General features: G+C 37.2%; 1 protein-coding gene across 1 annotated transcript; it reads right to left on the bottom strand.

The window, feature by feature from the left end:
* Positions 1-881: 881 nt before the first annotated feature.
* On the bottom strand, positions 882-14,966 carry fus (FUS RNA binding protein). The gene is made up of 15 exons (XM_067416677.1): positions 14,813-14,966; positions 13,892-13,916; positions 13,647-13,807; positions 13,078-13,252; positions 12,712-12,962; positions 10,787-10,979; positions 7,964-7,998; positions 4,217-4,249; positions 4,016-4,125; positions 3,800-3,929; positions 3,606-3,707; positions 3,392-3,530; positions 1,618-1,715; positions 1,401-1,536; positions 882-1,271 (listed from the first exon to the last, which is right to left on the bottom strand). Exons 1-15 carry the CDS (start codon positions 14,823-14,825, stop codon positions 1,232-1,234), a joined length of 1,641 nt encoding a protein of 546 aa, XP_067272778.1. The 5' UTR covers positions 14,826-14,966; the 3' UTR covers positions 882-1,231.
* Positions 14,967-15,277: the final 311 nt, after the last annotated feature.

Below are 15,277 nucleotides of genomic sequence, written 5' to 3'. Positions count from 1 at the left end.
TAGTGTAAAACCAACTATAAGTTAACTAGCTACCAATTATGAGCTATGAACAAAAATGTGTCCTCACAAATACTAAAGCTGAATTTTTATCTAGAGACAAACGAACTGTAAAATAATAGATAATTAAAATGTAACGTTGGCTTTTATTTCTAAAGAAACATTGAAGTCGCACAAACAAGGCAGAGAAACGTATTTTTGTGCTACATAAAGTTGCTCTCTACAATGCTTTTTTGTATTTGGATGCATGCGTCAGATACGGAGAGAAAATACTTAACGAATATTTATAAAAGGATATTCACTTAATTATTATTATTATTATTGTTATTTTTAAAATTCTTATTCATTCTGTTCGCAAGTTCAGAAACCACTACGTTACTAAACAGCAGGGGGTGCTGCAACAATCTTAAAGGTTATTTACATATGATTACTGGTATTTGTTTGTTTTTTAAATGGGGGTATTTTGCACTATTATTAGTGGAGAATAAGGTAGTAAATATAATGGTAGATAAGTGTTATTTTTTCCTCTTACCTTCGTTTCCTGTGCTTTTGATGACTCCTGATACATTAAAGGACAAATTCCCCCACACCATAGTCACCTAAGGAACTCCTGGATTGGAAGTTGGATGATAGTTCAAACTTCCTAAAGAGCTGTTGTGTTTTTAATGTTAATATAGTTTTAATGAATTTATATTCCAGTTTGTTATTTAAATACATAAAGTTAAACTAGATGAAATCTATATATTTAAATATATGTGTATTCAGTTAAAATTTAAGTTAACTAAAGCAATAACACTGTACTTAAGAAATATAATTTATTTCGCGATAAGCTGTTTATTTCTATTATAACTCAATGAGAGACAAATGCAAAGTGCTTGGAAATGAAATGAAAGAGATAGTAATGCCACATTACAATATACTTTTTTTTCCAAACATTTTTAATTTTAAACCACAAAAAAGTTAAAGAAATTATATTTAATAAATTTCACAAATATTACTACTGTGAACTAAGCACCAACAAGTTCATAGAGGAAAAAAAATATTCCTAATTAACAATATCAGAGTATGGAGGGAATAGTACAAAACAAATGATATTACCAGAACAAAAACACAAATACTTATTTTAACAACATACAACACAAAACATAAGGAAGAAGGTAACAAGTGTTAAAGTGGAATGAATACTGGTCCCACACAGAATTAAAGTCTTATTTGGACAAAAGAGAATTCCCCATTAGTAAGGTCGGTCTCTGCGGTCATGTCTGTGATCACCCCTGAAAAACACAAAAAGAAGGCACTGTAATTAATACATTTGTCACTGGTGAATAGTGAATATTAAAAATAAGGTTTCTACCAATTAACATTTTAAGATGTGCAATAATGTAAATCATAAGAACATTCACCTTGAGTCCATTTTTCCAGCTCCGAATCCTCCCCGGTCACCTCCTCTCCCTCCTCTGAAGCCACCTCGATCACCACCACGGCCACGGAAACCACCTCGATCGAAACCGCCTCTGCCCCTGTCTCCTCCAAAAGCACCTACAAAAATAGGTGAATTTAAGCAGCAATCCACTATCTCAGATCAATAAGTCAGATGCTTCCACAAAAGTTCCTCTTTACCTCCCATCGGTGACATTCCTCCTCCACTTCCTTCCGGTTTTGGAGCTTTGCACTGATTACACTCATTTCGCCATGAGAAGTTCAAATTCCCACATGTTCTGCACAGACACAAGGAAAACATGAATTTGTCAAGACGATTTAAATTTATTTATATAGCACCTTTCTCAATATAAATAGTTTTAAATAAGCCTTCCAGAAAATCATGATCTTAACGTTTATATCCTAATGCCTTATAGTCACATTTAGCAGTATTGGACATACTTTTATATCCTATTTTAAATAAAGAGCTGTATAATAATATTTACATTTCGCTACAAAATAATTTATTAAAAGTAAATGTCAGCAGCCATATCACCCTGTAGCCCAAGACTGGTTTCCCACTGAAGCTAAGTAAGCAGGGCTGAACCTGGTCAGTATCTGGATGGGAGACCAACTGAGAAAACTAGGCTGCTGGTAGAAGTGTTAGTGAGGCCAGTAGGGGGCGCTCACCCTGTGGTCTTTGTGGGTCCTAACACCCTAGTATAGTTCTCTTTGGTCATTAAAAATCCCAGGATGTCCTTCGGAAAAAAGAGTAGGGGTGTAACCCCGGCATCCTTGTCAAATGTGCCCATTGGCCCCCCTGTTCGTCATGGCCTCCTTTTCATTCACAAACACTGATTGGCTTAATCACTCTGTCTCCTCTCCACCAATCAGCTGGTGTGTGGTGGGCATTCTGGCAAAATATGGCTGCTGTCGCATCATCCAGGTGGATGCTGCACATTGGTGGTGATTAAGGAGATTCCCCCCTTCTATATGTAAAGCGCTTTAAGTGCCTAGAAAAGCGCTATATAAATGTAACTAATTATTAGGACTGTAATCTCACAGACGTTTAGTCGATACGTTCTGGCTCGACCAAAATTCAGATTTTTTGCCGCGCGTTCATTTCATTAGTTTTGCATGCAACAGATTGCATATCACATTTTGACAAAAAACATGCCATATCACCTAAAACCAGTAAGCTAACTTGTCTGCATTAAGTTGCCCGTCTGTTTTGAGTAGGCTATATGATTAATTTTTGGATTTGGGCACTGTATTATTTTATTTTTTCTTTGGAGCCTAATACGCAATGCCCAATGTTTGTATTAGTTTTGAGCCTGCTTTATTTTTTTCAGTTATGCACGTTGTTGTCCTTGATCTGGCTTGTTTAATAAATATTCCTTTTTTTATTTTTTGTGTTTAAGAGTAAAAACATTAAGTTAATAGTCTATTCGTGTCTCAGCTGCAGAGCTATATGTTCGAGCTGCACAGAGTGGCTGAAATGATAGTGTCTGTCAGTTCTTATTATACATATGACAAAACAATTGTCTAAATTATGTTGCATATTCCTCAACATTTTTTGATATCACTAGTTGACAACATAGTACTATATTTTCAGAAATCATATTCTATGATATTGCACAGGTGCACGTGATGCAATGCTTTCAGAGCCAACAGACTCCTGTGTCAGACTCATTTCAGTGCAAAATAATCAGGTCAAAAAAATATTTAATATACTGCAAATAGCCTACTAGTTTTTTATGTTTATTTTTATAATTCATTTAGGCAGACAACAAGGCTACCAAGTACTGCACACAGTGCCTAATTAATAAATAAAAAAAACCTTTTGTTTTTTTTTAAACATAATTTTAAGTCGATTTGTAGTCAAAAAATGTAGGACTTTAGTCAACCAAGATTTTATTTGGTTAATTACAGCCCTACTAATTATTATTATTTTTAAATTCAAACCAACACTTACGGATTTGAACATTTCCAGTCTCCTGCTCTTTGTTGCCCGCCACCACCATTGCCATTGCCATTTCCACCACCGCCATTGCCATTGTTACCCGGGAAACCACCCCCTCTGCCTCCCCCAAACCCCCCACGGCCCATTGGCCCTGCAAGAATAGAGAGAAAACCCATGTCAGGAAACCTAAACAGGGACTAAAATTGAAGGAGAAAACCTAAAATACCTCCTCGCCCACGACCACCTCTCATGCTGCCACCGCCACGTCCAAATTCAGCTCTGCGAGTGGCGAAGGACACCTTGATTGGATTTCCATTAAAATCCTTACCTGAGGATAAAAGAAGAATGTGACTTAAGACTGGACAGAGGTAAAAAAACTCTGTTTTAGAATTAAGGCATTTGTGTGGTCTCTCAAAATACCATCAAACCAATCAATGGCTGCTTTTGCTGAAGGGGGGTCATCAAATGAAACAGTAGCCTCCCCTTTAAGCTTCCCTGTCTCTCTGTCTGTATACAGATTAATCATGGGTAATCCTGTCTTCTTATTGATCTGTGTAAGAAAAAGATATTACAACAAGGAAACTATGTGAAGATAGCTCCTGCACAATGGCAGTTTTTTTCTCCTTGCTTTTCCACCTTGATGATGCCGATCTGTTTGAAGAAGTCTGCGACTGAGTCCACAGTGTAGTTGTCTCCAAGCCCTTGCACAAATATGGTGTTGTTGTCAGAGTTATCCGGCTCCTGCACTGTTAACATAAATCAGAAATGTAAAATAATAAGGCTTGAAAATTATCTAATAATGCAAGTAATTGGAGTAAGCAGTTTCCGTATACTTACTATTGGGCCCACCAGCTCCATGATCCCTGGGCCCTTTGAAGTGAAAGGAACGGGTATTAATATTAAACATGTACACAAACACGCGATTAACAAGTACTTATTGCTCATTCTTAATCCTTTGACTTTTCTTTATGGTGTCATGTACAGCTGTACAATCAATTATAATTTATGCTCCAGATACAGGAATCCGAACCGATCCGAATGGAAATCATCTCCGGTTACTATCGCAACCTCTGTAGTGTACTCTGTAGCAGCATATTTGAATAAATGAGAGTACCAAGCACCAACCAACACTATCTGAACATTGTTTCTTATCGTCTTATTTTCAAAATTGACAAAACTGGTCAACATTTAAATAGGTCCAAGGACTCCAAGTGGGAGATTCTTTTCTACCATACCGATAGCTGTAGCTTGATTTATCCTCATACGTAAACCGAAATACATGTCGGACAACTTCATGTACTGGCTTTTATATAACAAATCTCCCATTTTCTGGAAAGCTGTAAACCATGCAATAACCATCAGGTTCAAACCCCTGCAAAACCATCTGAACATACTTTAACAGTCTGCTTTGCAAAGAGCAGCTTTTTTATTATTGTTGTTGTTGTTTTATTGTCATCTCATTGGTTGCATGTATTTGGTCAATTTTAATACATGCATAGCTAATAAGGACGCCTTTTAACTGAATACCACTTTGTGACCAGTCACAAATCATTCACCTTTTATTGAGAACTCAGTAACTCCATTAGCACTGAACACCACAGCAATCTGTGACATTATGACCCATTACATCAATGACAATGTGATCATAGGCCATGTGATTAGTTTCTTATTCTCCATCCCACAAAAGATGATTTCCAAACAGACAAAATGTCACACTCTGTCATGTCATTGCTTTTGAGTACATCTAGATATTGGATTTACCCAGGATAAGCAACCATTTCAACATTTATACAACCACTAGTAATTTAGATAACCATTAGCATAGTTACCAACACCGCTGATTTTTTAAAAAGAGATTACAATGATCAATGATGAACCATAATATTACACATTTTACTAGTCTAATCGAAATAATAATATTGAAACCCAAATTATGTACTTTCGGACTCTCTGTATAATCAGACGTTCCTTAACCCTAAAGTGTAACAGCCTTAAGATCACCTTTAAGTTCACAATTCATCATCTTCAGCAAAATTCCTTCCAAATGAAACCCATGACCAGTTTTACTTTGGAAATTGGATTTGAGCTAGCCAGATAAGCAAGTCTCGACCCCTTGTTATACCTTTAGATGCCATTTGAGGTAGTTACCGGTTAGAAACACTGTAGTAAACACAAGCATGTTGGTTTCGGCTGGTGCTGACATGTTCAAACTATTATGAACGTGATATATATATGTATATGTATATATATATATATATATATATTTTTTTTTTTTTTTTTTTTCAAACGGTGTAACACTTTACAAATATGATGTGCAGTTTTAACCCCTTCCATCTCCAGGGCTCCATTCCAGTTGCTTTAAATGTATTTTTCATGTACTTTTTCGTGTAGAATTATTCCATCAGGACCTTCATCAGACCAGTACCACCTGACCACCTAAAACCACCTGACAAATGGATTTGAACCTTCAGAATCCAGCTGTTTGCCACTTGAAACCTTTTTGAAAAGCAAAAGTGCTCAGAGTATAAAATGGGTGCTCCAAAAAGAAAGAAAAAAGAAGGAAAAAAAAGGAATCTTCACAGTAAATTCCAATAACATTTAAAAAAAAATGGACCAAAAAAGAAAACGATTATTTTAGTTTGATGAATATTTTGAATATTCCACATTCTCCCAGACATTTGAAGACATGCCATCCCGTACTGCGCAGCCAATAAAGGTATGTGCATATCACTTTTACTGTCCAACCACTACAAAAATACTGCCACAGTAGGTGCAAACATTGAAGATGAAGTCTTATTTATTATCAGCTAGAGCATGGTGCCAGGTTCACAGGACTGATTCCCATGAGGCACATGCTGATAAACAAAATATTTTTAATGTTGAATGCATTGTAAACTGTTTTTTGACTAAAGTGTCTGATAAATGCATAAATGTAAAAAAAAAAGTTTTTTTTAAATAAATAATAATTTAAAAAAAATTAATTTCTAGCCGCATGCTTTTGGATAAGATATATCAGCCCAAGCTAACATGTATCCACAACCAATTTGTTCTGTTTCAGCATCAGCTCAATAGATTCTACTTAATTTCAAATTCCAGCGATCGAATGTGAAAATCCATCTAAAAAAATCACAAAATAAATGCATAAACAAAATTAAAATTTAAGCTCCGAAAATTAAGCGCCTAGGGGTGTTCCCGACTAAGAAATTTACACATTTGAATCAGAATTGTCGAATCTCTCTATGGTCGACCGATAGTCGAATCATCTGTGTGTGGGAATGGGTTGGGAGGGGCACGACACTAGTCAGCAGGAGAGTAAAACTATTTTTATTTTCCTTTACACACTGCACACAGCAACAATTTCAATAAAGCGACCAAAACTGCGAGCCAACTGACAGACGAACTGACAATGGCTTTCTTATTTAGGTTTAAATAAAAGGCAATGTGATGGATAAACATTCATAAACCGGTTTACCGTTAAAGCCGTGATCGAAATACAGAACATCACACAAATATATAAAAGAACATTTTGATAAATAACCCTAAAAAAATACCTGCCTAGAGAGGAAAAGAACACTTTGAGTGCGTTTACATGCATGTTCTTAAGCCGATTGTGCCTAACGGGGGTCGCACACTGGACGCAAAGCTCAGTGACGCGTCTCAAGTGTCTCACACCGGACGTGAACATTATATACACGCAAGCTCAATATTGAATCAACTTCTGACAGAATAGCTGCACAAGGAGTGTATCTTGTAGCACGGTGAAATAAGTATGTACATTTATGATTTGAGGGAAATATAATATACATTTAATATAAAACCTTGAAATAACACTCTGTTGCGCAGCAGGACTTTAAACAACTTCCTGAGTCGCTGTGGACAGGCACCGAATGCCGCCACCAGTGTGTGAATGTGTTCGAATTTTAAAGGCGCGGTGCAAAGCTCAGCGCCCTTAAAGGGGTCGCACACCGGACGCGAAGCTCAGCACAGTGCCACGTCTTTAAAATTTTGAGCACTCCATATTGCCAAAATGGTATGATCCTCGTTTCATAACACCCGTGAAGATTCGACCGTGAGATCGGTGGTCGAATCCGGCTCCACATATCGATTCATCGAATCTTCGACTATTCGGGGTCACCCCTAGGAGCGACACTAATAAGAAAAAATTGTATGTTGAAACATTGTATTACAGGGATAGTACACCAAAACTATCCCTGTAATATCTTTTTTTTTTCGTTCCACAGAGGACAGAGGTCATTTAGATGTGGAACGACAAAAATTAAAATATTTTTTTTTAATTTTTACAAAAATAAAAAAAATTTAGGTGAACAATCCCTTTAAGGTCTTTTACTATAACGGTTTACAGATGACTGTGTTTCTACCTTAACCATGCATAATGCTGTTGCTAAATGTCTTAAAGCATTGTTGTTTACCACAGACACCAAGTGGTTATCGCATTCATTTCAGTATTCTTTTTAAAATATAAAGCAGGTTTCTTTGTGGCATGACCAGACACCCACTCCTCCCTCTTAGACCAGGCTCTCTTTAAACCCCTGAAGTTCCTTGTTTGAAGAGTTTGTCACTTACCACCAAACTTATTGAATCCTCCACGATCGCCCATTCTGACGGAGAAGGAGAGAGAAGCGAGACGAATTGAAGGTTGATGAGGGTGGTGCCTCATTTCACTCTTGAGGCTGGAAAGGCCCCACCCATCGCCATCCCATCATCATTTCTACAAGTTCCCCATTGCCCCCTTTCTTTTCTGCTTCCTCTCACTAGGTTCATCTTTCCTCATAACCCATAAGAGAATTTTGGGAACCCATTTGATATTCCTTCCCCAAGTCATGCAGGCCCTCTATAATAACCATTTGGCCTATTTTCCTCAAAAGAATTACCATATATCTTTTACCATGCAGTTTTGCAGTGCATCTGTGAACTCAAATCATTCTTTCACCAAATCAATAATTTTCTTTTATCAGATCGAAGATACATCTTTAGCCCAGGACCTTCACCCATTATTTACCAAACGGTATCCATGTTCTGATACTTTGGACAGAAACTGCATTCACTGCATTCAGTTTTGCATTTAAATTAATAGACATACGGTAACTGATGTGACACTCTCCCCGTTTTGGAATAATCCAGCGGTTCCACACTGTTTTAGGATCCTTTTAAGATCCGAAAGGATCTTTAAACTGTTTTATTATTATTTATTACCACACATTCCTCATTTATCCTTGACTAATCTTCACCTCCCCAGTTGTCTAGAGTCTGTGTTTCTGTTCTATCTTCTTCAAAAGGAAAAGCCTAATTCGCTGAACCTTGTAGAGAACAGCCTAGGAGGAGATTTAAAGATTCATTAAAGCATTGCAACACACAATAATCCTGTAGGAGAGGATGGAGAAGGTTTAGAGAACAGGTGAGATCACAGCCAGATGGCATTTATCATTGGGATTTATCATCTGCTGCTTCAAATAAATGTTAAAGTAACATTTTAACCTTAACTTGGCTGTTATAGGGTTTATTATTTTGCGGGGAGTTGGTAGTTCCTTGAAACTACAGATGCACCGATACTTTATTTTTTGGTCGATACCTGTTATATACTGACATTTTTCAAATACATTTTAAATGGAGATTTGGAGGTTGAATGTTTAAAATCTTTTTGAACTGTTAACTTGATCACTTATAAGCTGATCACCAGGGCATCTGGGGGGGGGGGGGGGGGGGTAGAGAGTAGAAGCAGAGCAAAGCACAAGTTTTAGCACTCTCTCACTAATGTCCTCACTTCCCCCCCATTAAAACATCCGACTGCATGAATCCACTCCAATGAGACACCTCAACGTTGCTTGTGAAATTCTACGGAAGCATCAGTTCTACGGAAGGCATACAATCATTCACAATATGCTGTGTGTTTAACTCTTTCCCTGCCAAACAAGTAATTTTCCGTTATTTGTGAGAAAATGCTTCCAGGCCAAAAACTGAAATTTCTGGGTTTCCGTGTTTTTACTGTTAGACGCAAGGGGGGGCGCTATTACGCATCTCCTGAAAGAGTACTGAATCAAATCAAATCACACGCGATTAAGACGCAGTAAAACGAGCGATCGTATGTAATCATATGCAGATGAAAAATAACGATCATAATCATTAAACAGCATATGAACCAAAACTGCCCAACGTTAGTGAATGAAATTTGGACCCAGGACAAGCTACAGGACTGTGCAAGCATTAAGAGTGTTGATGGACTCAATCTACTCCATCTGTGTTTGATTATCGCTCTGAATCTGATCTGGAAACAGTCTTTCACAAATACGTAATTTTCTCACCTTTTTGTTCAAAACGTGGCTTTTTTTTATGAAACTTACCCATATTCAATTGTTGATCAAAAAGGATTTTTTTTTGTTTAAAAAAAGAGGGTCAGCTTTTTCTTTGATTTATTGCATGCTCAGATATTCATAAAACTAAATATTCTATGGGCTATTACATCTTGGGTGAAAATGGTTAAAAACCCTGGCGTTGGCTGGCAACTTTTTTTTTAAACGCTGTCAGGGAAAGAGTTAAAGGTATCAGAACATTGTATCCAACCTGAATACTAGTATCGGTGCATCTCTACTTTAAACTAATTGCAAGCTAAAATATAAAAGCATTACTGAAAAAATGCGAAATCATAATGAAAACAATGTACTATACTAACACTATATGTAAACAAAACAACAATAAAACCTACAATACAATGATTCATAATAATAGTAGACTCCTGGTCACAATGTGCAATGTGAACATGTGAAGGAAAGCATGTGATGTGATGCACTCCCATAGACAACTAGTATAATTATCAACTTATTGCCACAGGACAGGACACAAACCCATTTTTTTTTTTTTTTCCACCGGTAAGACAACAATTAAGGGATTCTTTTTTCCTTTTCTTTTTTTAAACACCTTGTCACTCATTGCAACTTCTGAGTAGTTTTGTTTGATTTTATGTGAACCTTTGATTGGTTCCATTTTGTGAAGGGTGTAGACATGGAAATATTAAGCACACTGTCACCAACTTTACATCATGCATCATTTTAAGTAAATACATGAATAAGAGGATCACCAATAAATCATACACCAGACCATTCTGGCTCCTAATTGGACAAATTTCTGTATTCAGTTTTACTGATTGTCCATATTACTGTTTTAAGTAGATCATAACTTTTTTTTATCAAAACACTTTATCTGTAATTAATCGAGGTCTAGGCCACCATTTACTTTCAGCCCAGCCAGTCGATATGGTGTAACACCTTTGGCTCTATGTTAACCTTTTACCTGAAGGTGTTACATTTTCCCTAAATGACACACTGATGCATACATGTGGACTTTATGTGGTGAAGGAGATGGAAGAAGTGCGTGATTTGAATGCTTGCTTACCCCATTCCTCCTCTGCCACGGGGTCCTCCACGCCCACCTCTGTCAAACCCACTCACTCCTCGACCTCCAAAGCCACCTCCACCTCCGCGGCCACGCCCACCTCTACCATCCTGGCTATATCCGCCATCCTGACCACCATAACCTCTTCCTCCTCCACCACTACCACTTAATGGTGGGGAATCCTGGTTGTAACCTAGAATTGAAATACAATACATTGAAATGGAAATACATTACACACTTACCTTAAACATTACAGCACTGCATTGTAATTGCTTTTTGAAATAAATGTTTGAGTCAAGATGTAATAGCAGATTATTGACCAGTATTAAGGCATATTTATACCTGGTTGTTCATTAATTTTGTCTTATCAGATAGCTACCCATTCGTGAAAAGACCAAGTGTAGATGCCCATCGAAATGCATTTAACACGGATTTAAACCACTTCAGGAGGTGGTTTAAAACGCATTGCAGTCAAAACTGGACAAATGTAAATTCATCTGGTTGTTGAAACCACATACATTTTACTCCTCTCAAAAAAAAAAAATGTGCCTATACAACGAGAATTAAAGATCACATTCATTGCGTTTTAGCATGAAATGAGAGTTCCCCGTCTTTATTAAAATCAACATATTAACGATTTCTCTCCTCCACCTGCAATTTTTGGGATGTTTACCCACCTGAACCTAACCGCAATCCGCTCATAGTCCGAGTCCTCACACACAAAAATGTCTTTTTGCAACATCTGTGCGTAGTTAAAGGGTTAGCTCACGCAAAAATGAACTTTATGACATTAATGACTGACCCTAATGTTGTTCCACACCCGTAAGACCTCCATTCATCTTCAGAACACAGTTAAAGATATTTTATATTTAGTCCGAGAGCGTATGAAAGTGTATGCACACTATACTGTCCATGTCCAGAAAGGTAATAAAAACATAATCAAAGTAGTCCATATGTGACATCAGTTAGTTAATTAGAATCTCTTGAAGCATCGAAAATTCATTTTAGTCCAAAAATCACAAAAACTACGACTTTATTCAGCATTGTCTTCTCTTCCGTGTTTGTTTTTAAACCTCAAATAAAGATTCAAACGTTAATGAATCAGCGTATTGATTCATGATTCGGATCGCTAATGTCACGTGATTTTAGCTTTCAGTTTGACACCCGAACCGAATCATGAATCAAGATGGGTTTACACACGATTCCACAGTGAAATTAAGTGAACACCATGTCTTCCCCACGCCAGCTATAAATTCATTAAAAATCAAGTTCAACCACACATTTCTAATATTAGGATCAGAAGGAAGCTTATAAAGCAACTGTGTTCTTCCACAACCAGGAATAGCGCAATATCTTGCTATATTATTCAGCATGTTTATTGCTGTTGGCTAGCGCAATCTGAACAGCTCCATGAGTCGGTAGGCGGTGCTACTGAACTACACGTGCTGTAGAGGCGGTGTTTCGTCACACAATGACATCAAGATGCGAACACGATCGTTTTCTGGGCCTGGTATCTATAAAAGCTTGCCTTTGACTAACAAGGACGTTTTCAGCTCTGAAACTTACATGATAATCTTATATTACCATGACCTTTTATATATCAAAAGCTCCAAGGAAAAGTTGATTTCTCGATTCATCACCCCTTTAATGTTAGTTAATAAAAAATACAGCTTTTCATGGTTTATGTTAGTTCATGGTGATTTAACTAATAATAAATGTATTAGTAAATGTTGAAATTAACATTAACAAAGATATGCTTTATAAGTGCAGATCATTATTAGGTCATATTAACTAATGTAGTTAACTAATGTTAATTAATGACCATTATTCTAAAGTGTTACCTTTAGTTGTATTTTTTATTACCAAGATTGCTATATAGCAAAATTTCTATACGAAGACTTGCTGAATTAATCTCTCAAGCTCACCTCCCTGTCCGTACTGATTTTGTTGTCCATAGTTTTGAGGTGGAGGGGAGCTGTAATTGGGAGATTGGCTGTAAGTCCCTCCTCCATGCTGAGAGGACTGGTGTTGGCCCCCACTACCCCCGTATCCACCGCTCTGTCCTCCGCTGCTCCCATATCCTCCAGACTGACCCCCGCTGCCACCATAAACACCCCCACCCTGTTGCTGTTGTTGCTGACCGTAACCAGACGACTGGGAGCTGTTACCATAGTTACTGAAACACAAAATAGGTTTAAATATCTAATTAATAATGACACATTTTGGGAATAAAAGGTAAAAAATCTTTACTAAAACCAGACTTTAGACAAGCTTCATCACTAAAATCTCACCCAGAAGCCGATGGAGTAGCAGACTGATGCTGGTTATAGCCCGAGTAAGAAGACTGCTGGTTGTAGCCTCCACTCTGAGCTGGTGGAGACTGGCTGCTGTTATTGTAGCCTCCAGAGCTGTATGACTGGCTTGACTGACTATAGCCCTGAGACGGGGCCTGAGACCCATATCCTCCTAAAAAAAAAAAAAGATATAATAAAAGAAAAGTTGCAAATGACTTTTCTTGCCAAATAAGATGTTTATATCTCAGTGAAATAACTTCTTGAACAAGAAAAAAATTTAGGATTTGATTTTGTCCATCGAAATTGATTGGATTATTGTAGTTTGCTACTGCTGCGATTTCATGTGTATGACAGGTTGTCCCGCCTTTGTGCAAGTAAACACATCAGTGTTGCCAAGTCCATTTTCCCACAGATTTGCTGCAGGGTTTTTTCTTTTTTTTTTGTGAACAGATAAATCATTTCTATTACAAACTCCAAATAGTCTCAAAAAAAGAGAGAACTGTTTATTTTGATTTCATGTTGAGTTTAACTAAATGGACCAATACACAGTATTTGCAGTATAATACCTGACTGGGACTGTCCATAATTGGAGCCGTATCCACTCTGATTATAAGGAGCAGAGCTGCTCTCTGAGTTTTGGCTGTATCCTCCTAAGCTCTGCTGGCTGTAACTTTGGCCAGGGGGTTGACTGTAACTCTGGTTGGACTGTCCTCCATAACTGCCATAACTGGGCACATCACAATGAATTTGTTATTTTAAATGATAAATCGGCCTATAATAGGAAAACACTTAAGAAATCATGCAAACTTACCCATGGCTTGAGGTTTGAGCATAATCTAAAGGGAAAACACAGTGTACATTATACAAGGTGGTTTGTTAGGTGCTTATTTGGCAAAGTACTGGCAAGATTTTTAAAAAAAGATGCCTAGTCTGCATTGTCTTAGGGAAGATAAAAACGAGTCTGGAAATGGTTCACCCAAAAACAAACGTCATGTCATTATTTATTTTGCCTCAAGTCGTTCTAAACCTGTATGCGTTACTTTTGTAGAAAAAAAAATATTATTTTGAGAAATGTTCCTTTTCTCTCTGTAAAATTTAAGTCAGTGGGGACCAAAACTGTTTGATTACAAGCATTCTTCATTCATGCTCCAAAGAAGAAAGTGGGTCATACAGATTTGGAACAATAGGGCGAGTAAATTATCACATTTTCATTTTAATAAATGAGTCGCTTCGCTCACACACTTCTGTAATCGTCGTAATTGGGGGCGTTCATGTTGTTGTTGTTTTTTTGCGTCGCTGCCAGTGTTAGATGTAGAGGACGCCAATTGTCTAATAATTAACCTCTTAAACCCTTAACGACTGAAACTGAATTGTAATCGCGGGTGAAAAAATAACTTTGCGCTTGGAGTAAATATGGGTCAGTAGAACAAACCAGCTCAAAATTGAAAGAGCTGCAAACAAAATGGCCGATGCCGACATGTTCTTCATTTCGCCGTTTCACAAATAATACATAACGGTAAATTCACCAAATGGGTCCATCGCTTCTGTAACATGCCCATTACATCCCCTCGCCATTTGTGTGTGACCAATAAAGATGACTGAGAAAATCACTAGGTAACGTTGTTTTGCATTAACGTTACGTTAACGTATAACGTTATGCTAAGTTACGTTTCGGCAAAACCTAGCGATTATAATAAAAGCCAAATAGTAACAACACATTGACCTATCTTACCATTTGACGCCATGATCGCCCTTGAAATCCTTTTAGGTAGCTGATAAAGAAGCCCAATTTGACAAAAGTTGCACAGTCACCTATGGTTACCAATATCACCTGCGCAACTGCGCGAACTGTGTTCTGCGAACTGGGTGTTGTCGTGTCGGTTTAAACCTGCAGGCGGCACCCGACTGTTGATGTCACGCTCGCTATCATCCGTTCTTGATGTTTACAAAATATTTACATAAACAATTTAGAACAAATTAAAAACTAGACTTACAGGGTTCTTTGAAAAAATGTAATTCACATCAATAGCATCTTTAGTTAAGCGTGAGTATTAAATGTGTAAAATGTATTAAATTACTTGCTGTTAAATGAATATTACAAAAACAAGCAAAAGCGAAACAGGTGACACTAATTTAATATAAATTCTAAAATTGTGAAAAGTTACAATACTGATATTGAATACATGAGTGAAAGCAA

Source organism: Pseudorasbora parva, chromosome 2 (genome assembly GCF_024679245.1).
Source record: "Pseudorasbora parva isolate DD20220531a chromosome 2, ASM2467924v1, whole genome shotgun sequence".
Lineage (NCBI taxonomy): Eukaryota > Metazoa > Chordata > Actinopteri > Cypriniformes > Gobionidae > Pseudorasbora > Pseudorasbora parva.
Note: the sequence above shows the minus strand (reverse complement) of the source record. Positions and strands in the feature narration are given on the sequence as shown.

What these genes read in the sequence shown, in the direction of transcription:
- fus (XM_067416677.1), bottom strand. An exon ending in AACAGATCGGCATCATCAAG is followed by an intron (nt 3,930 to 4,015) that starts GTGGAAAAGCAA and finishes TTTCTTACACAG; the next exon opens with ATCAATAAGAAGACAGGATT. An exon ending in AGCCATTGATTGGTTTGATG is followed by an intron (nt 3,708 to 3,799) that starts GTATTTTGAGAG and finishes TTTTATCCTCAG; the next exon opens with GTAAGGATTTTAATGGAAAT.